The sequence below is a fragment of the Bactrocera dorsalis genome, chromosome 1 (genome assembly GCF_023373825.1).
Source record: "Bactrocera dorsalis isolate Fly_Bdor chromosome 1, ASM2337382v1, whole genome shotgun sequence".
In the NCBI taxonomy this organism is placed as follows: domain Eukaryota; kingdom Metazoa; phylum Arthropoda; class Insecta; order Diptera; family Tephritidae; genus Bactrocera; species Bactrocera dorsalis.
The window spans coordinates 114547552-114574392 of record NC_064303.1 but is presented as its reverse complement, the minus strand read 5'-3'; the positions used below and the strand labels follow the sequence as shown (position 1 = coordinate 114574392).

Sequence of the window (26841 nt, the reverse complement as noted above, 5' to 3'; positions counted from 1 at the left end):
CTTTTTATGTGAAGCCACCAGAAGCGCGTGATTATCATCACCTACAAAGAGAGAGAGAGAAAAAAAATTAACTCAATGAAAAAGAGAAAAGTCATAAAAGTCTTCCACGAGATTATCATCTCAAAAATTAAGTGAAGCGAAATTAAACAGCTTAAGCAAATATTTGGTTGCAAAATGAGCCGTCAACAATGCACTCGAAGTGCGCCCAGACAGCCTTCAAAAGCGTGGTAAATCAGCGGCACAACAACAACCACAAATTGAAGTAGTGCTTCGCCTCGAGAGGCGACGATGAGTTTGTTATTCAAATTTACACATATCTTCTTGAGATTAAGCAGTGCCCAATGACATTTACGAGATCACGACAAATGCACGAAGCGTGATGCGATGCAGGAAGGAAAAAGCACACCGCACGCCGCGTGCTCACCTGCACAACCGAACCTAGATATACACTCGTAACAGTGTCATGCAGACGTCGTTTGCGGGGTTAGAGGAGTTGGCGGCGCCTCATTTTTGTGTGTTAGCAGGCATTTTTTACTCGTGGACATGGCGGGGTGATGAGCGTGTGTGTGGCCCAAATATTTCAAGTTGCAAATGGGTTTTTAAAAAAGTATTCAGTTTACTAAATACATACAAACATGTATGAACATGTGTCTATATAGCCAGGGCGTGCGTGTGTGTCTGTGCTAATGCAAATCGGCGTCAATGGCGCTGGTAATGAGTGGTATTGGATTTCTAAGTTCGCTGAACCGTTCGAGCGCTTATTTACCATACCATACGCACACATACACAAACACACGCATAGAGTCAATGCGCAAATACAAATACAAATACTATAAATTGTTAAAATATGCAACGCTAATGTTTCAAGTCAGTGCTAAAAGTCAGCTGGAGTGCCGAAGCGCGCGCTGATCGCGGCCATAACTCGCAGTGTCGCAGCGTGTTTTTGTTGTTGGTAATAATTGAAATGTTAAGCGACAGCGAGTGCGCTCGTCAACCTGAGCACCTAAGCGCCTGGTGGCGAATATTCGCTTTTGAAATCATCATCGGCGATCGAGGGCGCAGGTGGCGGTGACGGTGGCGCAGAGTGCCATCTTGTTCGAGCAGCTTTCAAATCAAATAATTGTTAGAAATATTCAATTGAACGCAGGAATGTTGACTGTTGACTTCTGTTTATATATTCATGCTTTGAATTTGTTTGGCCGTTGAAATTCAAATTATGTCACGGGGATGCGTATGACATCAGCGTGTGGTCGACCAATGCCCGAGCTTGCTTAACTTGTGTTCGTCCGAAACGCGTAAATCACCAGCAGTAGCAAAAAAATTCATTAAAATGGCATCCTACCGAAAGAGCGATTTAAACCATTAATTTATGAGCTTCCACCCGCAGCTGTAACATCATTATTATTAATACTATGATTACGTGATACTAAAACAGCAGTCGGCAGGCAAAAACAAACAAATTTGTATCTAATATATATGTGTGTGTTTCGCCAAAATGTCTAGCAGCTTTTGGGTACAAAACGACCGTTAAATGTCAATTAAGTATTTCAGCAAATTAAATTCGGCTTGCGTGTTCCACACGCCACAACTTGTGCAGCAACAAATTTCGCAGAACGCGCCAAGAGTCAAGAGCCAATAATTTGATTAGAAAATATTCACACACAGCCGGGAGTACATGTAAATAATATACTATACGTACATATACATATAAGTATCTGTTTCGCTGGGCGGCAGTCGTCAAGTCTGAAGTCTCCGCGGCCAATAGAGACCGCTAGTCCCATCTTTAACTCTATCTGTAACGCTCCCTGACCGTCCCCAAAAGCCGTCGCTATTTTATGTGCTCGCGCTTGTGTGTGTGCCCATTTATTGCGTGTGCGCTTATGGGAGGTTCTTCAGAAAGCCGTTATTATTAAATAAAATAAATATTCGCAAATGCAAATGACATCATGCGAATGCCGCAGACTTGTTGTTGCTTTGTGTGCGCGCGCGCTTGAGCAGCTGCTTTATTCAATTAGTAAGAGTATCTAGCTTAATTAAATTTTGAGCGCGTAAATTTTGCATGCCGCGGCAATGCAACAATGGAAAAGCGAATGCTCGACATTGAAAATCGCACATGGCCGGCTACTCCCCTTCACTGCAAAGGTTGCGACCGCAAAACAGAGAATAAGAACTTCGACTAAACGCGCAAAATAAGTAATAAACTGTGAACTGGGTTAAAATTTGGATATAAGCACTTTGCTGGTAGTCTCAAAAAATTATAATAAAAAAATTTCAAAAAAATAAAAAATAAAGTTTTCATCAATATTCGTCTAATGAGCGCTACCCAGTTTACTCGTCTCATTTATGTTTTTGTTTTACTCTTTTGACCCACAGAGGAAGATTTTATACACATACATATACTAATTTCCATCTTCAACCGGGTCAATTATAGCAATTACTTAAGCATGTGGATTCAACAAATAAGCATGCTTACTAACCAAAGAAATGATGGTATTTTGCTTCACTAGCCAAATAGCGTTGCGATCTTCTAAGCGTAGTTAATTTGTGGGCTGAATTGTGTTAGAAGGTCTCTCTAGATTAAACATACACATTAAGTAGCGGTTACTAAAACTACGTAAATTTTTGTATAAAACAACTACGCACAGTGTGTGCTAATAGTAAACATATTAGGCCAGCTAAAAGAGATCTGATGGATACACTGAGAGAAAATTTTGGACAAAGTCAATCAGAAAATTGAAAGCAAATGTATGTTAGGTTAGTTAAATATGCACACGAATCCGGGAAAATCACACTTGGACTGCTGGAGACGCTTGTCCGTTGTGATATGTAGAACTCCTTGGTATGAAACAAAAAGACCTCCGCATATCGACAAAACACCTAGAGCATGCCACAAATTCATTGAGGCAGCTATTATCCATTCCGCCAATTCGCCGGGTTCGTAAAATGTATGAAAACTCAAACTTATTGAAAACAGGAGAGTGGTGAACAAATCATCTCGATGTTTCTACCTTTCCTTCATTACAGCAGGTTGCGTTCTCCAAAATCTTCAGCCTCACTGCGTGAGTCTCATATGACAGTTTCCAGTTAGAAAACATGTCATTGCAGCGATGTGAGTCTTGCCAAGAGCTAGCAGTTCAATGGACATTTTACGTTTAAGTCAGAAGGCTTTCGCAACCCCACAAGTGCTAGTTACTGACCAACACTTGCTGAGTTTGTTCCTAGTCAATAGATTCAGCGCCTGATCAAATTTAGGTATAAGTGCCTTCTCTTGAAAGCTTTTCGGCCAGGCACCTAGACATATTTTATATGGAAGAAGTCGCAAGAAACCGCACTTCGGAGAAATACATCTCCTGCTGCCTTGATGGCTACCACTTCTTATTGAAAGACACTACTGTAGTCTAGCATTCTGAAACAAGAATTTTTTGAGAGCTCCCGATAGAAAGTTGCTATAAACCATTATCGTGATCCACACGTGGAAAAGCTCACTCCGCCTCTTCTCCAGCAACTGCATCCTACCCACATATCTCTCGGAAGTACATGCGCGGAGAAGATGCGTCAAGGCGTATGTTCCGGGGCGCATTGGTTCAAGTTCTCACAAATGCAGTTGAAGTGAGAGAGGATTTCGGAATGTTCCTCTGTGGGACCCTTCATGTGAAGTTTTCCCAGAGACTGATAGCAACCTTCGCAGCAATTCATCTGCCGGTTATGTCTGCGGGTGCTATATGGCATAAAATATCGTTCACTGAATTTTCGTCGCTAATTTCTTCAAGTGCACATCGCAGCTGCCCTCGCACACTTTTGGCTGCTACATTAGCTCAGATCATACTTTTATTGTGCGGTAATTAATAAATAAAGAAATAAAGAAAGTAGACTAAGACTTCGGACTTCAATTGCGTGAGAAACCTGCTCATTTGTTTGCGAGTGTCGTAAAAACGCAATAAAATTATTTCAACCGACATTTGCATAAAAAATGCGACTATGAAATTTCGCCGAAGCCAGTGGCTGACGTGTGACCCGGAAACCACTTTCAACGCCACTTAGTGAGTAGTAAATACGAGAGCAAACTAACTATTTATATTGTTGTTGTTGTTAGTGTATTTTTTCTCTAATAAACTCAAGCAATTAATTCAACAAGTTGGCAAACATAATTAGTTTTATTAATTGGCTGTTGTTGGCATTTGGTGGCATGAATGATTGGCGGTAATTAAAGCCATTAACGGTAAGAGTCAATATGCGGCGCTGAACCCCGCCTTGTAAGAGTCTTACAGTAGCGACGCCGGCGACTTTGGCAGCAAATACGATAACGGTTGTTCACAGCAAATGCAAAAAAAAAAATTAAAAAAAGGAAATCGTTAAATGAAACATTAAACATAAAAACAACAACAGTAACAACAAGGTAAGCGCACTACCTGTGGGCGTACGAGCGCCTGTGCAAATATAAAGATTACGAGTACAACAAAGAAAAGACACCTGCTGCCACTTCCGCGCTTGCAATGTTGCACCTGCCGAGCGCGCCCGCCGAAAGGAAGGCGTTTCGCCCAGTTTTTCCAATGGTATCGTCGATATAAATTCCTCTCGCTGCATTTTGGGCGTAAGGCGGCCTCTGTTACTATTTACTTTTATTTCACCAGCAGCCGCCCCTCCTGCAACGGGTACAACGGTAAATTAAAAACTGCATGGCGTGGTCAATTACAATCCATAGTTTATGGTGTGCAATGGTGTGCGCGTGCCTAACGGCACATAATGCGTCAATTTGATGGACTGGTGGGTTGGCAGTCAGTTAGCATTATTGGTGAGCATTCAATCCCCCGCCACCACCTCTGTTTGCTGGCTCTCAATTGCTTATCGATAACAGTTAGCGAATAGCGCAAACAAAAACAACAACTAACACTTATGTTACTGTCCTCAGCCATTGCCAACTATCACCGAAGGCTAACGAGCGAACGGTGCATTACAACAAAAACAACAACAACAGCGCTGCTTAATAAGCCACAGCTGCACAAACACCAATGAACGCCACAATTACCGTTATACTAGCCGCATTGCTAATATGCATTTTGTTGTTGTTTTTGTGATTATTGCCAACTAGTTGCCGAGTATTTAGCCGGTAGTCAATCAGCTGGCTTATGAGCGCCTTTGCCGTTTTTTCTCAATTTTCAATTGGTTTCTTATGCATTTGTTGTTTTGCAAAAGTTTTTGTTGTTGTTGTCGTTTTTTGCTCTTACATTAATTCTGCGCTTTTCAACTTTATTATTTACGCTCACAAATCGACAAGCGAGTAAATATTGAGTGCCAGCAAAATATGCGCGGACGACTTAATTCACACGAAAACACACATACACACGCGTGAAATTGTGTATGTTTGTGTGTGTGTATAAACAATTGACGCTAATAAATATTGATATTTAATTAAAGCCAAATGACTAGAAAGTGGCCGGAGCGGCCGAAAGGAGACTGCCTCGAGCACGGTCCGCGCTGAGTGGCCAACCTGTTTGGGCTCGATCTGCGGCGCTGTGCCGTGCTGTGGAGCTGCGGAACTGAGACAATTTCGTAAAACGCCAATGTGTGGCTTTTTACTTTACTTCATTTGGTGAAATGGAAACAAGAAATGAGAAATGTCGAGTAAAATGTACCGTTTAACGATTGAGGGAAATATTTATTAGAGTCCGATGCGGAGGCATTTATGTGCACACATCTATTTGAATATCCATATGAGAATGCACATATCTATGTGTTACATGGGTGGGTATGGCTCTGAATTGGCATAAAAGCTCCAGTTTCCGGCATTTGAGGAAGTGTTAAAGCAGAATATGTGAACATACTCGTGAATATCCTCAATTTTATATACAGGGTTTCTCCGGAAAGTAAGTTTTGAATAACGCAATCACAGGTGCCGAGTCATGGATCTTTGAATATCATCCCGAGACAAAGAGACAATCTTCTGAGTGGCACACTTCGGCGTCTCCTCGTCCAAAAAAGGAAAGAATGAGCAAATCCAAAGTAAAAACGATGCTCATTGTCTTTGACATCAAGGGCATCGTCCACCATGAATTTGTTTCTCCAGGACAAACCGTCAACGCCAAGTTTTACGTGGAAGTCCTCAAGAGACTGAAACGAAGGGTCAATCGGGTCCGAGAAGATATCGAAGCCCGGCTCACACTGCCTTGCTTGTGAACAGCTAGATTCGGCCCCCACGGACTCTTTTTGTTTCCTTGCCTGGAAAAGCCGATGAAAGGCAAGCATTTTGAGACTACAAAGGGGATCCAAGCAGCATGCACCTCGGCTCTCAAGGCTATTCCGGAGAATGCTTACCGTGAGCCCTTCAATGCCTGGAAATTTTTTTAATTTCATGAAAAATAAATTCTGCCAGACTTTATTTTCCGGTGAATATAGCCACCGTTATGGTGTTGGAGTGAACTCATGCACAGTTGCAGTGGCGACAATGTTATGAATTATTCACCATATTTTTCCAATTAAGCGTCATCTAAGTTGAAAACAAATTTATGTGAAGCGATTTCTGAGCCTCTAAGCCCTTTCCGAGCTGCGATATTTGAAAGGAAAGTCCTTGGTACGTGCTTAATCTAGCACTTTAATGTAGCTCTTCAAAACTACACACGTCTACACGGCACTTCGAGGGTTTGATAAGCAGCAGTTTAAAATAAACGCAGCCACTTATTAATAAATAATGACAACAAATCACAAAAACAGCAATCGGAACAAACACATGTAGCTGTGTATGAGTGTGCAGTGCATAAATATATATTGACAAAGAATACGTGCGTGCTTGGGCGACGCTCGGCAACACGCACAGCTATACGTAAATTTATCAGTGTGTGTGTGTGCGTAAAGCTTTGTTTCAATGGGGGACTTTGGGTGTGCTAACCGGCGTTGCGCCTTCGTCTAGCCTAGTGCCAGTTTAGAGCGTGACCAAACTGCTTTGCATGCGTGCATTAGTGAAACACACACACATGTACGCATAATACATATTTAGCATTTAGTAGCCATTCATTGCGAGAGATTAGAATTAAAATTTCATAAACAAATTAGACATTTGCGTAAACACAGAAGCCGAGGCTCTGCGGCGCACGGCCTCACGCCGCTGCTGTTATTACTGAGCGTTTACAACAATTCCAACAACCTTGACCAAATTGTGAAATGAACTTGTAATGCTTTAAGCTGCAGCTTTGTTTATTTTCGGCTTTTGTCTGTTATTATTTTTTTTTTTGAAGAGTGGGAATCGCTGTTGCACAGAACTAAGTTTTTAAGTAAATTATTTTTTCGTCTCGCATTGCCTGCGGAAGAACCCACTAGTAAATAAAGTAAAAACTGTATGTATGTATGTGTGTGTTCTTATGCGTCACAAGGTGAGTGATAAGAAACTTATCAGACTTGACTTTGTGTGATAACGGAACTTCAGAACGTTAGAAATGAAAGAATAGAAGCAGAAGTGTTTTGTTGCGAAAATTGTCTGCTTTTGTTGTTAAACTTATATAAAAGCATTGGAAATTGATAGGATTAAAGAGCATTATATTTTTATAGCCATGACAGCCTGCCATAAAAATTTGGAAAAATCCATGGTCGTAAAGGTTATTATTTAGAACAAGGTGAGAAAATTTGGGTTTTGGGTTGGGTTTGATTTCTAGCTTTTACTATAATTTCATTATTCTTTATACCCTGAACAGGCTCTGAGACAGGCTGAGTCGGTTTAGCCATGCCCGTCCGTCCATCTATATATGTATATGCGAACTAATCCCACAGTTTTAGAGATATCAATCTGATATTTTGCACCCGTTCTTTTCGCACCAAGAATCTGCTCATTTCTTGGAACGAACGATATTGGACTATCATCTGCCATATAAACTGGTCATTCAAAATCAAGACAAATTACTCTCATTCCTTTTATGCCAAAAAAATGGACCTGTGAAAGGTATTAAAGTTTCGGTGCAGCCAAAAAGAAAATTTTACATCTTGGTTCGTCAACTCTCTACCCCTAAAAACACAGACAAAGATTCTATTGCATATCTAAATTCTAAATATTACTGCAATTTCTAAATTTTTGACTAGAGTAGCTTGCTAGACCCGTCCTGCTATATAGTGTAGAAGCATGGCCGATGACAACATCTAATGAGTCGACGTTCAGAGTTTTCGAGAAAAGGTTCTGCGAAAGATTTATGGTCCTTTGCGCGTTGGCCACGACGAATATCGCTTTCGATGGAACGATGAGCTGTATGAGATATATGACGACTTCGACATAGTTCAGCGAATAAGAAGACAGCGGCTACGCGGTTAGGTCATGTTGTCCAAATGAACGAAAACACTGCAACTCTGAGAGTATTCGACGTAGTACCCGCCGGGGGATGCAGAGGAAGAGGAAGACCTTCACTCCGTTGGAGAGAGCAGGTGGAGAAGGACCTGGCTTCGCTTGGAATCTTCAATTAGCCCACGTAGCGGAAAGAAGAAAAAATCGGTGTATACGCTGTGAAAGAAGAAGAAGTTTGCTAGACTCCAGTGTACCCTCGTCTCTTAGGACGATTCAATTAAGAGAAAATAGCACAGTGGTATTTAAATTACATAACAAAAGATTCAAAAACAGTGTGCAACGGTCTAATGTAACCTAAACCTAAAGTCTAGGGCCCAGGGGGGCTAGCCGGCTATTAATTAAACGAGTATCACGCAGGCTGATATGAAATTGATATATCGGGCGCGAATACCTTTACAGAGCTGCAAGTTGAGCTTAACAATTACTCGCGAATGAGGCATGAACGGTATTTTCTGCATTCATTTTGGGGTAAAAAGTTGTCATAATGTTGTTTTTGTGTGAAAATTTCTCACATTTGTGCCGCTCAACAGGTTTGCCTCAAATCTAATGTTTAGTTGCCGTTTTTTCTTATTTATTTACAGAAGTCGTTTGCAGCACATGATACAATTGTTATTTTTGTTGGTATTCGCACGCGTTTCACTCGCCACTAAACACCCGCTGCGCGACGGCACCGCTTCCAAGGCGGCCCTGCGCACTACTTCTAATCAATGGAGCACTGCAAACACAGCAAAAGAGGTTTTTAAGGCAGCCAAGTACATTGGTACACATGTATGTATGTATGCGTTGATAATTTCATTTGTTTAACTACCGTTATTTCTCATATTTTTTTTTTAATATTTTTTGCAAAAAGTTGTTCCTAAGCCAAGAGGCTTTGCCGAATTGCGCTTTGTTGTGAACTACCCATTGGTGTGCGTGCGTGTGTATGTATGTGCTGTTTGCCTCGTTTGCTTTAATTTGTTTATTGACTTCGACTTCTTTTGTGCGCCATTGTGTACAGCTTTATTGTCTCTTTTATTGCACCTTCGTTAGCAAATTATTATTGGAGTCTTAATGTTGCTGCAGTGGCTTCATTTTTGACGTGTTGACGAGTTGACGTCTCTTTTTCGTCGGCGCCTCCGTCATTAATGAGCAAAAATAGCCGTGCGACGGCGCTGGTGTGATGATCTGCTGAACAGCAGAGCATGCGAAATTGTTACCGAATTTCGTTAACTGGTTGTTGTAGTTGTTGTTGTGTAATGCAGGCTATGATTATGTGAAGTTGTTGGGAATTCGCTGGTGTTTTTTCACCGTCTCGATGACCGCGACGTTGTTGCCTTTGCTTATATGCATTTCTTGTAAAACAATACCAAGTACATATGTATGTATGTATGTACATGGCTGTTGATTACTATTATCCATATTAATTTGCTGTTGGCGTTTTTTCATTCAATTTCGAATTTCATTGCTGCTCGTATTTCATGCTAAACGATGGCGTTTAGCTGATGAGCGCGATAAATTTGGTTAATGGCGCTTTTAACGATGTAAATGTGACTATGAATCGTACATGTGTGTGTGTGTGTGTGGCATAGCCAAGTGCAAATATTTTTGACATGAATGGCGAAATTAGTGAATGAATGAAGTTGGAACTAATGATATTGAGGTAATCTTTCGTTTGCTTTCTTAAAAAATTATTTCTTCAATTACTTCAATTAATGAGAAATCCTTGGCCGTATTAGTTGCAGAAATAGTATAAATTAGAGAGACTTTATTGTCAATTCACAAAACACATAGTTTGATTTCAGTTAAAAACACGTGAAATTCGTTTTGAACATATTTTTTCTATGTATTTTGTTTACAAACTATCTGAAAACAATCAGCAAATTTTATAAATATAACCATCATAAGATTTGAACGTAAGTATGTATATAGAAATAAAAAAATTCGCCTTGAAGACTCAGAAGTTCGCCTATCAATTCACGTGGGCAGCTGATTAAAGTAATTAGTTATCGTTGCGGATACAAAATGACACCTAAACAAAGCATAAAAGATAGGCAATTATCTCATATACACGTGTCTAGTGAAAAATAATAGAACGCAAAAAATAGCTTGTATATCTATGGTATAGAGTATAGACAAAATTATCGTCTAAAACCTAGCAAACCCGAGAGATACATTTTAAAACCACAACAAAAATTCATAGCAGTATGAAACCCATCGTAAAAATAACAAAATTATACGAAAAGTAATTTACGGGCCATCTGAGACCGGGAAAAGGAAAGAGAGTGCGTGGTTGAAGTTTTAGGGGTTAAAATGGGCTATCTCGATTTTCGGCAAAACTAAATGTTCTATAGAAAAGAGTTATATGGCAATCCTGAAGGTAATGATATTTATGTATAACTTTTGCATGCAAACTTCCTTCACATAACCTCAAAATTTATATGAAAAATTCAAATATCCAAGATTTTGGGATTTTATATTTTTATTTCACGAAATTTCTCTGATAAACATTTTTTCATTTAATGATGATCATTTTATTTTTCATTTCCAATGACTGTGAACCTACTATGGATTTCTTTTTTTTTATAGTTTTCAATGGGCTTCTACACTAGTTTATAACAAAAATTTTGATTTGGAAATTAAAAAAATATTGTTTCGCATAAAAATGTTTTGCGACCTGATACAATATATATGTATATTCTTTATTATTTTGTTTAAGGTGAACTCTTGAAAAATAAGAACAACTCAGAATACACTGGACAATAATCAAAATAAAATTTACCGTTGCTATTATTCTGCGCATAGCTGCTTGCGTCGACAAGCAAGCAAAACAAGGTAGCTTATCTGGGAATTGCGGCTATGTTAGAGTATTATATGGGCTTTTAGATAAAATATGGCCTACTAAATTTAAAAATTGACGTTATTTCGCAGAAATCAGTTGGATTTATTTTGTTAGCGGTAGCACGAAAAGTAGCGTACATCACGTATACTCTTACACTCAAACCGACCTGTGAAAATAGCGAATTTCATGAAGCAAATAATTAATTTTTCGTCGAGCACCGTTAAGGCCCTTATTTACATAACATCTGCTAAAAATGTAGTCAATATACTAATTAATCGGCAAATAAAGGTCTGCGGATTTTCCGCGCATGTGGGTGTGTGTGTGTATGTGAACACTTGCCGCTGTTTGCCCAGTGACAAGAAAGTCAAATATTGTTGAATCACTTGAGTTGCGAGTGTTTGCTCGGGTGAGAAGTGCCGCGATCACGACGATGTTGCTTCTAGATTGCCAGGCAAATATAACTTTGATCGGCAAACACACACACGCGCACACATTTGCATGTACATGTAAGCATACAAAGACAATTTCAGCCTTATCTTATCAGCTGTAAGACTTCTTCCACTAATTGCACTCTCTCCACGATCGCTCTGCGACTCTCTTCAGCTAATTAATGAATAATTCATTTGCGGCGCTTGACGATCGGCAACAGTTTATTGACTTCAGTTTTCATTTCAACGATTATCTGAAGAAAGATGAGCAACCAGATTGACAAAAGACAATCGTGGAGTAAACGAGGTGGGTCAGATATTTGAGCTGACACCTAAATTATTAGCATCGAAGCGATGATAGATACTCACACAGTCATGTGGTAATATCAGAGAGTATGATATATAAGCTATGGTTGCACTCGCTCTAAAAAAAATCTAAAAGCTTTTTGGTGTTCGCCAACTCGCTCTTAATCTCATCGTTTAATTGTGTTAAGTAATCGGCGCTGTTGTTTACGGTACCCTCATTTGCCACTTCGCACTCTACATTTATTGTTCAATTGTCATTACTTCGAATGTAATAATCAGAGTTTTTTATGCAATTGTTGTTTGCATTCACACTTATTATTATTATTGTTGTTGTTCTAAAGTGATAAGCAAAGTTTTCTAAAACACGAAGAACTGTAAAAAGTTGTAATATTAAACATTTATTACACACATGCAAATGAGAAACGGTAAGACTTCAATGAGGAAACAACCCAGCAAGCATTTATGTGGCGTCAACAGACTAAAGATGGCTTTGGAGTAAAATTAAAGGAACATTGAAAAAACAATTTTCACTAATATTCAGAATTGATTATTACAAGAGGAATGCAGCGCGACCTTAGGCCTATTGCGCCCTCTCCTAAATCACAAAGACTCACATTCAGTATTCAGAATAGTTTTCTATAAAATGGAAGACGACGATACCAGTAAAGTTTGGATATTTTTTAAAATATCGTATCGGTATATGAATATGGTATATTTGGGAAATACTTAGACCACTTTGATCAATTGCTAACTAATAAGTTTTTTCTACTTCCTGAAAATGAATATTTACCAAAAAAAGGTTATTTTCATGTCAAATACAACAATATGAGTGTCGAATAGGAGATGTTTTATATTGCTTTAGTGAAAAGAATGCGGTTTGGAACAATATAGACCAGGTTAGATAATTTTTGAAAAAAACTAATAATAAAATAACAGTAGATGAAACAGAAAATGAAGCGAAACACAAAATCACAAATATTGATTAAAAATAATTTATGCTCGATTCCTGATAGGGAGGAGGAATGAGAGAGATGTAGTTGACTTTTGGAGGGTTGAAAACAGTTTAACCAGATTTCGGGCAAAACTTTATAAAAAAGTCATATGACAATATTGTAGGTAATGTGAGGTCTACAACCTTTATGTATAAACTTTTTCCACATAATCTCAACATTTTTGTGAAATCTTCAAATAAACAACTATTTGAGTAAAAAAAAACTAATTTTCAAACAAAAAATCTCACGTCAAAATAGCTTTTTTTCTACAAGTATTTAAAAAGTCTTCGCTGAAATCTATATTTTTGATGATATCAAATTTTATAAAAGTGACCAGCTCTGTAAGAATTAAAAGCATAAAATATTGCATATTATCGACTCGGGAATCATTGACTTTGAACACATTTCTTAATAAAAATTCTTTGTTGAAGATTAACTTTTTTTTGTAAAATATTTTTAATATGCTGTTTAATACCACTTTAAATTACCATTTTATGGCACTTATTGTTTACAAAGAAAAATTTCACAATCTCTTTAGTAAAGCGGGTATTGTTATGAGCTTTTAGTGGAAGTCCATGATTTTTTAACTATTTTTCAGTTTTTCTTTAAACATAACTACACAACTTACGAATGGTGACTTGACACGCCACCAATAATATTACAATTTATTTTGTGTTGGCAAATGTAAAACAAATCCACAATGAGTTTCAGTGGTGATGCAATGCAAAAAACGAACGCAAAACGCATGGAAAACGCCTGTGAGCATGGTAGGCAGACAAACGAAGTGCCTTAAATACGAATGTGCGCGATCTTGTAGGAGTGTTTACGCGCGAATGATATGATATACATATGTATGTGTGTGTATATATAGTATACAAATACTAACATATTTCAACACATATATAGATACATATTATATATTCATATTCGCTCATATTTATTTCAATAATCTGAAGCAGGTTCCAATAACTGTTATTTGAATGCTTTGAATTCCGTCCAATGCTCCGAAATATGTGTGTTTGTACATACATATATGTGTATTAACAACAAGCTTTTTTTGTCTCGTTCGCCATCAGGAATTTATGGCTTTGGCTTACGGCCAGTTGTGTTAGGAATAGCCAACGGACACTTCGCTTGTTTGCCAAAGTGTTTGCTCATTTCGATATTTTTATTGGCGCGACATTTGCATTAGAAGTTTTGCAATTCACCCTCGTTAAAATTCAATTACGCAATGTTGAATGCAACACACCGGCTATTCTAATGGCACTCAGCAAAGAGACAAAGAAGTTGGCAAATCAAAAGCCAGTTTTGGACAACTTTTAATCGCTTGGCAACGCGCTGCCTCACACTTCGCAACAAATCTACCATACTACAGCGGCCTCAGAATGTTCTAACTACACATAAAATCTTAAAATTTGTAAGCAACAACAAAAGGGGCGCCTTCATGCCATTGACACAAGCCGAAACGTGTGTGTCTTTTGTCATACAAATTATTCGCTACCGCTTGTAGTTCTGCCTAATGTTACATAACGGTTTCCTTATGAGGCAACAAAGTGCTCAAAAGCGGCAACACGTTCTTTGCTGGCATTTCTGCTGTCTTCATTTGCATTTCTTTTGAATTTGCAAAAGAATCCCACGGTGTTTATGTAATGACCAATTCTGCGGCCATTTAAAATGAGCCAAACCCAAAAATATTTACATACACAACAATAAAAGCAGAAGAAAAGGAACCAAACACAAAAACCAAAGAAATAAAGCGCGACTTTCTTCAGAAAAGATACATATAAAGTGATTTGGCAGCGAGCGCGACGCCCTAACGAAAGCGGCAACAGCAGGTAGAGAACACCGCTAAGAATCGCCGCGAAGAGCGAGGGCAAAGACGACGGGTTAATGGCACAGGTGAGTCGGTCGAACAAATCTTTACCATTTCACATGCGAAGCGTGTCGATTTGCCGGAGTGCGGGGAAATTGTGAATGCCGGTGCGTGGCGTGGCCGGCAACAGGTGGGCGCACCCAGCAATCAGCGGCGCGCCGGCGCAACTTTCGATGTCGGCAGCGCGGCGAACCCGACCACAGCCACAGCGGCGCGTTGCGACCGCGCTCAAGTGCGCAAAGCTAAGTAGAGTTGTACGCGCGTGTATGGGTAAGAATTTACATGTACGCGTCCGTGTATGAGTGTGCTGCAGCGGCTTTGTGGCAAGCGAGCAGGCCGAGTGGGGTGCGCACTTTTGCTTTCAATCGTCGCTTTCTTTGCGCTAATGGCCATTTGGCTGCTCTTATGTGTGTTTGTAATTCAAAAATAAAAATAATAAGATTGAGATTTTTTTCCAACAACGGGCCACAAGCGAAAACAAAGAATGGCACCGAACTCGTTTCTCACCTCAGTATGTATGTGTATCTGTGCCTCTTTCAAGTATTTATGGTACATATGAATATTGTCTGCCGTTAACAAGTTGCCTGCAGCGTATTTTGGCAAATGGCCAGAAATTACGACTTTTCGGCGAAATATGCCACAAGTGCGCTAACGCTGAAAGAAACGCGCAAGATAAACAGCAAACTGAACGACCGTAAATAAAATATACATACCAAAGAAGGTACATAAAAATCCAAGAGCGGCATTAAAAGTGAAAGATGTGCGCAGGCGCGCCGCAGCCTTTATCAGCTGTACTATATATAACGGCGCATGTGTATGCAGGCATTTAAATATTTATACGCACACATACAGGTACACAGGGTAGGCGCAGCAGCAATCATTATAGTCGACGCTGCGGCGATTGTTGTTGTTTCAAATGTTGTTTTTGTTTCACTTAATTTGCTTATCTGTGTTGGCTTGATGCTGTGGTTGTTGCTGTACAAAGTGGTGACAGCAAGGAAAGTGCGAGTGGGCAAGCGCGCGCATTTCTCAGCCACACCGACCGTTAACTGGGTCAAATTGGTTGCACTTGTTGCACTTGCTACAACAACGCCAACCAGTTTTATTAGTCGGTCCGTTGATCACCACTGCCGGATGTGGACGCACTGTGGTTGGTGTTCATTGAAACTCAGATAACTTTTAAATACACACCGACCGCCAAAGGAAGAGGAGACTACAGACGACTGCGAAAAAAGGGGATCATAAATGGTAACCTATACCGTAATGGAATCTTTAAAAAATATTTCAGGATATTTTAAAATAGCATTCGATCATATTGACTGTATTTACTCGCTTAATATTCATTAAGTTCGGTCATTAGAGTTTAAGTAGTGTCTCGAACATTTGAAATTAAAGAATTCTTCGATTCACTTTATTTCAATCAATGTTATAGAGAATGTAGGCATCTTACTAAATTAGCATAACCTAACTCTATTCTATGACATTTGCTTGTTCGAATCGCCACTATTAGAGGCTTGGCAATTATTCAAGTCTAAGGAAGCTAAAGTGGACTCTTGACCCAGAGACGTTTGAAACTTCAGTGAGATATGAATGTATGCAGAATACATATTTTTACAACAACAACACCAACCAGTCCCAGCGGTATTCTTGCCACTTTCTTTATGAAAAGTAAAAGTAGCCACACACTTTTATTCCTACCAAATCCCGACACATGCATACATTATATATAAAAGCACATAGGCAGTTCGGGGTTTCGCTTTCTGTTGCCTGTCATTTGCCGCAGTTTTCTCTGCAGCTCATCCCGTCTTAACATTCTTGTTTCTCGTTTTCACCTTCCAATCGCTTGTCGCATTGTCATCGTAATCACCTTCTTGCTCTACTCTTTAGTAGGAAGTATGCATTTTTGTTGTTGTAAAGTTTCCATTTATTAATTACTATAGAATTCCTAATTAATTTCGCGCCCGCAGCCAAGAAGCGGTTTTCGGTTTCACTTCAAATTTCGATATATGCAAATTAGAGCGCGGCGAGAGAGCTTCTGCGCGTCATAAAAGTGTCAGCTGCGCGGAAGAAATCATAAACAAATTGACTTAATGTTTGAAATGCATTAAAAAATGAGGCCAAAGCCCAGCTCGTTGGCTGGAAAGTGATAAAGAGATGCATATGTCTGCAGATACACAAACAAATATGCAACCAAATGTCGGTTGATTGAAGATATTCGCGAATTAAACGTTCAAATATGCGCCAACGATAAGAGAGGTTGGTGAAAAGAGTATTAAAGTAGGCTGAAAAGAAAAGCGGGGCAGATTATTAAAATTATTGGGACGTGGGGCTGCTCTAAGTCGGGTCTGTGCATAATTAGTCAAGGAATGTTTCGCGCTGCCCTCCACAAAGACAATATTAACTTTAACAGATAATTTCTCATTTTCTCAATACTCAACCTGCGGCTCTGCCACCATATAGATACCCTACATATTATTATAAAAACTTATATTTCATTAGTGACGAGTTTGGGATTAAGTTTCTGATAAAACAATTTTAAATAAGTGTTCTCATGCTGTTGGAAAGCAAGAGTCGCCCTCTCCATTAGCATGCTGGCTTCAGCTTCTTATCTGCTGGCCCGCTCTACTAAAAGTAAAACTTGTGAAACAAACAAATTTTTATCACAAATTTCTCCCTGGCTGGAGCAAAGCACGGCGCAGAGAAAGACGCAGATGCCGCTGAAATGATAATAAGAAAGCAAATAGAGACATACTTGCCGAAAACCAGAAGCAAAAAAGCTCAGCAATTTCGCTGTAGAAATCAGGTTGAATAAATAAATCTACCATTGCGCTGAGCATAGAAACAACAACAATGGCAGCGCGACAGCACCAAGTTGTGTGATTTCATTTAATGATATTTCATTCTCCGATTCTGTGTCTCGCATTTCACGCTTGGCGGCCGGCGATACGCGCTGAGCACGGAATTATGCACCAAAACAAAGCGCGGATTGACGCGTACGGATGCGAGAATGAAAAGCGCTGAGGGCCGCCGCTGTGTAGCAATTAGGTGCGCACTGTTAACAACATTAATGGCAACAGCAACAACAGCAATAACAGCAACATCGGCAGCTGGCTGATCAAGTCTTGATTTTGTATTTTGTTTATTGTTAATTTCTCTTCTATTGCGTTTTTTCAATTTATTTGTAATTATTTGGCTTTGTTGTAGTCGTGATTTTCGAAATATAAACCGTTTAAACCTTTTTGCTGCGTCAATTTGTACACACCGGCAATTTTGATGACTTGCCTCTTTTTCACCTAAGTCGGTCGGCCGTTCGTTGGTTGTGTTGCCACAAGTTGAAAAGCGAAAACACAACAACAAAGCAAGAAACTTGTTTATTTACTAAAATTCAATCTTAAACAATTGCATTTGTTGCTGTTGTTGTCCCTTGTTGCGCACCCCGCGTATGTACGCTTTGGCGATTTTATTAGTTTATGGTCATTAAGTTTATGTTTAAATAATTGCAGATGTACTTACAAACAAGCAACAAGCAGTCGCAGTGCAGACAAGAAACGCTTGAGCTTACATACACACACATACACATAAGTAAGCGCTCGTATATTTGGCTTGTTGATGGCGCTTTCAGTCGCCTAACGGCCTTGCGCCCAGTGGCCAGCTGAGATCGCCGCACACACGGGCTCACATGCCTACACCTGGCATTTGCATAGCGCTAAGCATGCGCTTGTCACTGCATGAAGCGCTGAGGTAACGCATGTGATGCGCATCGCGCTGCGCATACATACACACACACACTCAGCGAAATGCGCGCTGTCCATTTACCGGTTAATGAAATGCCTGCAATTCTGCTTTCCACCTATGGAGCATTTCCCTCGTTTTCATCGCCTTTATTTTAGTTGGATTTTCGTCGGTGCATGCAAGGCGCTCTAACGGCTTTGCTGGGCAATAAAAAGCCAATTGTTACCAATTATAAAAGAAATTTTAGTGTCATATTACGAGCGCATTTAAATTTTCGTTCAGTTTCTGAATGAAAACCAAAGAGGCTTCATATTGTAGACGCCCTAGCGTTTTCATTCAAATTTCCCCACTGTTCATATGAAATAACTACGAAAAAATGCTTTTGCCGCCATTTCAGATATGGAAAATGTGTGTGAATACTTGACTAAGCTAGTTCCCAAGCAGAATTTGTTTGAAACCGCAAAATGTGCCTCCAACTTTTAAACGACTTATTGTCAAATTAACGGTAATCTTTATCAAACAGTTAAGGGTGAAACTAAAAATCGATTTAGTTTTGAAACATGTTCATAATTAATTTATAAAATTGCTTCACTTTTATGTTCTTGTACTCTTTTTCCTCGCACTCACTCTATTACTTTGACTACAAAGAGCAGACAATGTTAACGTTATCAGGCGTAAAAAGGGGGATTCTTGCTAGCTCTATAATTCTTTTGACAATTTCTTCGCACCTCAATTACGGTAATCAAAAAATAAAGCAAAGTCATAAACAGAAATGAGCGATGAATGTCAACGCGCGCAGTAAGATATGACAAAACCTGACAGCCGCTGCCAGTAAAGATAATCAGCGAACTTCATTCAAAATGTCAGGAAAATTAATTTTCGGTAAAGCAAACCAACAATTTCGGCAAGACTAACAGTACTTATGCTTAGACAGCTGATAGCTAAGACTGCTTACGAGCCAATTACAGCACCACACATACGTGAAGGTCAAAGTCGAGCGAGGAACGAATTCATTCAATTTGCCGATCGAAGCAACTGCTCATTTGTTGGCAGATTAAAGGCTCTAAAACGCCCACATACGCACATCAATCAGCAATTAATTAAAAGGGAACAAACCACAAAAGTTACGACTCATGGCTGACAGATACGTAAATACAATATTAAAGAAGCATAAATAAACTCAGCGACATGACTTAATGGGCATGACAGCGAGCAACACACGAACACGCCGAACTGTGATAAATTTATTAAACGATTAAAGAGCGCGCTATTAAATAACTGTTATCGAGGCAGCATGGCCCACACGCTGCAGTATGACGCAGAATTTTGTAGGCGAACGAAGAGCGAAGAGCACGGCAACTTGCCAGCTAAACTGACTAAGCTGCATGCCCATGCAAGAAGCAGAGCGCCATGAGTGTGTGTGTATCTGCGTTTATGTGCGTGAATGAATGTGGGCGGACATAAACTATTCATATACATACATATATACAGACACAAAAATACTATATATGTGCACTACTTGCACGCACGAAGCGCCGCGTGACCAGCGCGCATGACAGTTGACCTTCAAAAGAAAATTCTGCAGCCATATTGGTTTTACCCCCAGCTGGCAGCCTCGCACTGCAGCTTGACGTGTCGCGTGAACTGTTGCTCGACACTACTGCTTGGCGGCGCCACAACGTCAGCTCGGCCTCACTGCGCCTTGCTGGCAGCTTGCGAGCGTTGCTGAGCGCCGGTGCACACTTCGGTACGCCATGACGAAAACTACCATGGCGGCCGCAGCGACTTCCGTCGGCCATTGTGCCTGGAAGTGATTTTCAAAAAGAGGAAAATGCAGAAATTCCGTTAAATGGCACACCATTTTTCGGCACGACAGCGCCTACTCTTGTCGTTGCTGAGCGCCTGGTCGTGGCGCCACAATGCGCAACGCGCGTCTTGTAACCTCAAAAATCGATGACTTGCGCGTTGCACAGTGAGCACACGTTTGGGGATGCCGCAACAGCTGGTTGCTGTTATTGTTGCAGTGAAATTTTATGGTCGCGACAATGCGACACAGAGGGCCGCTGCTCGTTTGTTGCTGTCAATGAAGCCGCTGGTGCTCATTGGGAAGGGCGTTTAAATTATTATTCTGGTTTTCACGAATACTTGGCAACCCTAAGCAGCCGTTATGTGTACTTCAATTTGCTCATGTAGTCTCCATTAGTGAACAAATCGTTAATGGCGAAAGAATCAATGAAGTTGCAAGCGTTGCACATAGGCAGCCAGGAGTTGGCAGGAGGTAGAATACACGTTGCAAAGCAAAACTCTCAATTGCCACACGATGGCAAATGCCGCGCGTTGTCGGAAAATGCACGCTCTGTGCGCAGTTTCAAGGCAAAACAGCATATTTTACTTCAGTCTAAAGGAAATGGGAGAAGCCTGTTTTCGTAAATAACTTAAGGGATCCATAATGGCGCAAATTGTCGTAGAACCTTTTTTTAAATTTTGATAATTTTATTTAAATAAATAAATAATACTTTGTGTTGTAAGAGTCAATATACACAACTGATATATTTTGGCGGAAATGGGTGGTTCAGCTTTTTATGCTGCGGACCAACTAACCTCCAAAAAGGGTAGCCAGTCAATAATATTGGTTATGGGAATGCAGTTAACATGAAATCACAAATTCAAATATCTTTGCGCTGATGTAATTGTAATGCGTTTGTGAGTAGAAAAATTAAAAACCACTTAAGCCCAAGGCCGTCTGCCGCGGCACATGGAATCACGCATAAAGCGCAACACAACTATTAGAGGAATCGGCGCACAAAGTGAGCAACAAGTGCCTAAGAGGCCGCTGTAATTAATCAACATTGATTATAGTATTTGTAACAAAAAGGCCAGCGGCTTCCGGTCGCATCTTAAGAAGTTGAAAATGATTTCTCAACGCACAATTTCCACAAACATTGAGAAGACTGGGAAATTACGCGCAGCATCAGACAAAAAAATTCGAAAATATTCCATTAAAAATTCTAGTACACCAATAAAGCAAGGCTGCGGTGCCTTAAGCCAAAAGTAAAAAGTACAAAGCATTTTTTAATAAACTAAAAAGAAAGGTGTTAAAAAGTAAAAATTGTGAAACTCCCTCCAAGCTCAGCGCAGGGTTGTACGCCATAAGATTTTTCATGCGGTAATAAATCAAAACGCTCAAACTTGAAGCGATGCACTTAGCACACACACACATACATGCATTCAAGCTTATTAGTACGAGCACAGGGAAACTTCAAACGAACAGCGGCGTATGAGTCTTCTGGCTGTTGCCGATTGTTCCTTTTGTTGGGCGAGGAAAGTGCGGCAGAACAAAGAACGGCCGAAGCTCTAGGCTTTCTCAGGGTATTTCTCGCACTAAGTGAAATATAATAACAATAAACGTTTTGAAGTGCATTGAGGCTGTGCCGTGAACAAGAACGGCTGTGAGATAGTCACTGCTTTTTGGATCAGCTCGGCTAAAATTGACAGGTGTAGTGGAATTACTTTTGGGAGTGGAAAAACGAACGCGAAATTTCATGCTTGAGCATCATACCTGATATCTCCCAAGCCATTGGTGTTCCAAGTTTATATAAAAGGCACATCCGCTACTACAGTCTTGTATGTAGTATACATATGTATACACACACACCCACAAATATAAAAGCACACATTGATTTTTTTCTATTTCCTCAAAGAAAAGAGAAAACCATGGACGTTAATGCGACTTGTTTTTGGGCAAACATAATAAGCCCACCGAATTTCGTTTTTCCGGTTCACATTTTCGCATAAATTTCACGACAAACACACATCAGTTGCTCACGAAAACAATTACAATGAAATTGTAAAAAAAACTCATTTACGGAGCTAATGAAGCTTCAATTCAACGCTGAAATTATAACACATCAAATGTATCGACAGCAACAACAACAACTGAGCAACTAAAATTACTAAAATCCACAAAGCGAAAGTGAAGGTTTTCTTGGCAGTCGAAGTACCTGCAGACCCGCAACTAGAAACGGTACTTACATACCTCAAACTTGTTGCTTTCATTTTCACTCGGAAAGTCAGAGACGGAAAATGCAGGCCCAATTAAACCGCCGACTAGCTAACAAGTAGCCAGCACACCTCAGAAAAAGCTAGCAAGATCGCTCCATAACTAACCTATGCTACTAAGCCGCCAGCCGCAGCGACCCACAAGCTCCAGCGTACGCGCGTGGCCGACCATTAAGTCAACAATTGATAAGCGGCAGCCAACAAGTGGCGCGAGCGTACAACAACAATGCGAGTGGTTAGCCAGCCGGTCAACCTTTTCCGCTTCTCAGTACACAAATTGGCCAGCGGATTTCATGCACACACACTCTTCTTAGCGAAGCGACCACTACAACAACAACAGCAATAGCAACCTCAACTGAGAGATAAATGCAGAACAACCAACTATAACAACAACAACCAATCACAATGTACGAATAGTGTTTTCACACATGCGCGGCCAGTTGTCAGTGCGGTTGTTGTTGTTGCTGTTGTTGTCACCATTGACCACGCTAGCTTAGTCCGCGCGGTGCAAGCTCACTTGTGCAACTGCAGTCTGGCGGATTAGCGCTGCTAATCTGTCGCCGCTGCCTTTGCTGCTGCGGTTTCTATAGACACACACAGACACATGTGTATGTGAAGAATTGACGGTGGTTGTTGTTGTTGGTTTCTCTTTCGTATGGCTGTACAGCCAAGAGTATTTGTTTACTTTGCTGAGGTGTCTGGGTCAGTAGTAAGAAATTGTTGCTGCTTGGCTTGTTGTTTTTGTTGGCTTTTGGCATGCTGCTGCTTGTTTGCCCGTTGTTGGGGCGCTGAAGAAACTAATGACCTTAGCCACCACACTTCGGTCGCAGTGCGGCCAACACCGTTTCATGTGCCCCAAACAAGCAAATGAATTTGGCACCCAAAACACACAAATCCACACACACACATACAGCGAAAAACAAAAACAAACGAATTGGGAGAAATAAAAACTCCGAAAGATGGTGAAGCTGGCAGCTGGCAATTGGCATTGGTATGTTATCAAAATTTCATGCATCACGCGGTGCCAGAAAACTCTCTCTTTTCAAGTCAATCGCATCCAGCAATAAGGTGTCTTTCTAAACCAATACAACCACAACAACAACATCACGATGAAAATGGGCGGTCATAGAAACAATAAAAAATATTGTTGACCCGTTATGGTGGAAAGTAAACGAATAAATATAAAAAGACGAATGCTTTTTAGATTCGAATGAGCTTAGGCGGAATTTACAGAGCTTTCCATATCCTGCACTTAAGGGTGGGTATCACTCCGAATTTATTCCATGAACTTTGTTTGGTTCCGATGACTTCGATTGAAAAACAGGTTAGGTCTCAAGATCAAAGATACAGCAAAGAAAAACTCTCAAAAATACGAACCACAACATTTTCGGTTTGCCATTTTCTTCTTTCTTAATTCTACTAAATTCTTAAAAGCATTGTAGGCCATGAAATCACCGAACAGGCTGATATAAATAAATAGAAGGTTATTGACAGACTCAAAACAAATTGTCAGCGACACCAAATATCAATAACTGATACTTACCATGCGTCTCTGTGACCGCCTCGTGTTCCTCAGCAGCATTTTTGTTCTGCTGCTGTTGCAGTATTTTCTGCTCCCTCTCCTTGCGTTCCTCATCGGACCACGAGCAATGCACTGCACCGTCGCGATGCAAGTTCAAATTCTCAATACCCTCTGGTATCTCCAGATCGTTGAAGATGTGCCTCTGCCCAGCAGCAGCCACCTGCCGATAGAGCACCATGAATTGGTACAGCAGCGCCCAGGCTTGCTCCTCGGACAGCGGTGACTTGAATGAATCCAAAATTTCCTTCAACGTCACACAGTTCTCTGGATTCGTGCAGAGACAAACGGGCGGTGGCATCGGCACCACTGCGTTTGTCGATCCCGTAGTAGCGTTTAGTGTGGTGCTACTGCTGCCATTGCATTTTCCATGAAGCGATTGCTCGCCCTGGTTGCTATCTGGCGACGTCGAAAGGAAGCCCTCCTCCGTGTCGGAGTTGATGGTGAGTATGGGCGCCAGCTTCTTATTTACTTCCAGTCCAGCGTGGAGTTTCATGGTGACCGCATCCGTGTACGTCTCACTCAGGCGGCTGTCCATAGAGACACCGCCACCGCCGCCACTGTCGTCCACCTTCTGGCTGTTCTTATTGGCGTTATTGCTATTATTTTCCTCAGTCATAGTTGTGATATCGAAGCACTTTACTTTTGTTTCAAGTAATTGTGTTTAGTTGGGTTTTACATATAAAGGGTGAATCGTCGTTCGTTCGATACGTAATCGCTGGGTCGCTCGAGACGGTTCACTTTCGGAGCACACAAATTTTTTTCCTGTACGCAGACACACATATATAATTTCTTAGCACAAAATTTTACACTAACACTTGTGGTCAGGTTTCTCACAAACATTTTACTTTAGCTTCAATGACATTCTCTAATTTCGGTGTAATCATGGGTCTACTACGTCAGTCAGACCCCACGACTTTGTACAATATTTAAATGGGTTGTTGCGGTTGTTGTTGTATTGCTTATGTCTATTTATGGTCGTATGTTGGTCGATTTGTCATAGAATTTATGCACCGCTTCACGAATAAAAGAGAACAAACAAAAATTTTCACAAAAATCAGACACAAAATCAAATCGAGTTTGGAAATAAAAATGGAATTTTCGTAAAAAATATTTATGCAGTTATTTTTCTGCTCACTGAACACAAAAAGCAATCGAAATTGTTTTCAAAAAATTACTACACAAAAACACTGCGATAAAGTAGTTGCGCAAGGTTTGTAGTTGTTGTTGGTTTTAATGTAGTTAATAATTTTACAATAGGCAGTTTGTCAATTTAGATTAGTTTTTAGGCTTTGCCGTTGCCTTGCTGTTGTTTCGGTGTTGTTTTAGTGTTCTGCTTCCATTGGAATATTTATGAAGTCCGTTAGTTGGCGTATGATTCACGATGAGACGCGTGAATGACGCCCGCAAACCCTCAACGTCGTTATCTATTGCGAACGCCCCCAGTTAATGAAGGTTGGGTGCGCAGAATTTTCAAATGCGAAATTTCGCAGCAAAAGCGATTACTTTTGATTAAAAATATATAATTATCAGAATATAGGCGAGCAAAAAATGGCGAATTTGTGAAAATAATACATGAAGAGAACAAAAACTTTGAAATGTTTAAAATTTAATTATTTTGGGCTTAATATCTAAAATAAAGAAATAAGTTAAAAAATCAAAAAGAAATTCATAAAAAAAATGTTTTTTCTTAAAGAAAAGCTTTGTGAATATAATTTAGGCAACAAAAACACATGAATTTTCATTATTTAGTTTTGCCATAAAATTTTCAGCAAAGCACTTTAAAATTATTTTGCTTTAAATTTATCGATTTTCCTTGAGCATGTCCTTGTTGCGTTGCAATGTCCTTAAGAACGTGTTGAGGTTTGCATTGAGCTGTCAGTGCTTGGCGTCACTTTTGAGATTACCAGCGATAATGTTTAATATTTGCAATGGAAACACCAAGTGTCAGAAACGGAGAAAAAAACCGTTGTAAGGCAACGAAAACCAACAACAAATAACAAACAAAGCGTTCACGCCACATATCCTGACAGCTGTGGCCACTGCACACTTATATCCGCAAACGAGCGGACACACGTACTCGAAGGCATCTATATAGTATCCACGGGCAACCTTGAAGCGTTTGAGCTTGTCAATTTCGCACCAAGCCACACACTTTTTGCCTGCGCGTATTTGCAGCTATTTCACTTTTGTAATTTTAAACACTTTTTGTAAATTTAAATTCCACTTTACAATTTTTTCTCACATTTCGCACTCGCAACTTTAAATTTTAACGTACATAAATATGTGTATGTGTGTTTGATTTGATTCACCGATTGCATAAACGCTTACTTTGAGACTTTCCTCGAACGTATGTACTTTCTATAATTAAATTCTGATTTGCCTTATCTCGAGCACAAATTTATTTATTTGTTATTTTCGCCTGATTTCTTCAACACTTCAATGTATCAATCCAATATCGCTTGGCGATTCCGTAACACTTGTTTAATTCCACAATGACCGTTTGCTACTAACGTGCCTTCAGCGAGTTACTAGTCGAGCAGTGCGGCAAACGATTTGTTCGCTCGCAAAAGAGCGGCGCCGCGGAGCGTACGCGAGCGCAAAGCTAACGAAACTTGAGCAAGTCTCTCGGTCTTCTGGCCAACTCAACGAAGAATATGGTGGCAGAGGCAGGTAAACAAATAATACTCGCTTATGGTTTTGTTTTGATTCCGATATTCGAGCCGGTAGCGGC

At 40.2% G+C, this 26841-nt stretch overlaps 1 protein-coding gene across 1 annotated transcript; it reads right to left on the bottom strand.

Annotated features, from left to right (window-relative positions):
* LOC125776215 (protein spire-like) lies at window positions 1–26626 on the bottom strand (the record flags this gene model as incomplete). Its single annotated transcript, XM_049447253.1, is given in 3 exon segments — window positions 1–41; window positions 24072–25284; window positions 26439–26626. Coding segments are annotated over 2 exon segments (696 nt in total), but the record flags the coding sequence as incomplete, so codon positions are not given.
* Between the last annotated feature and the right edge of the window lie 215 nt (window positions 26627–26841).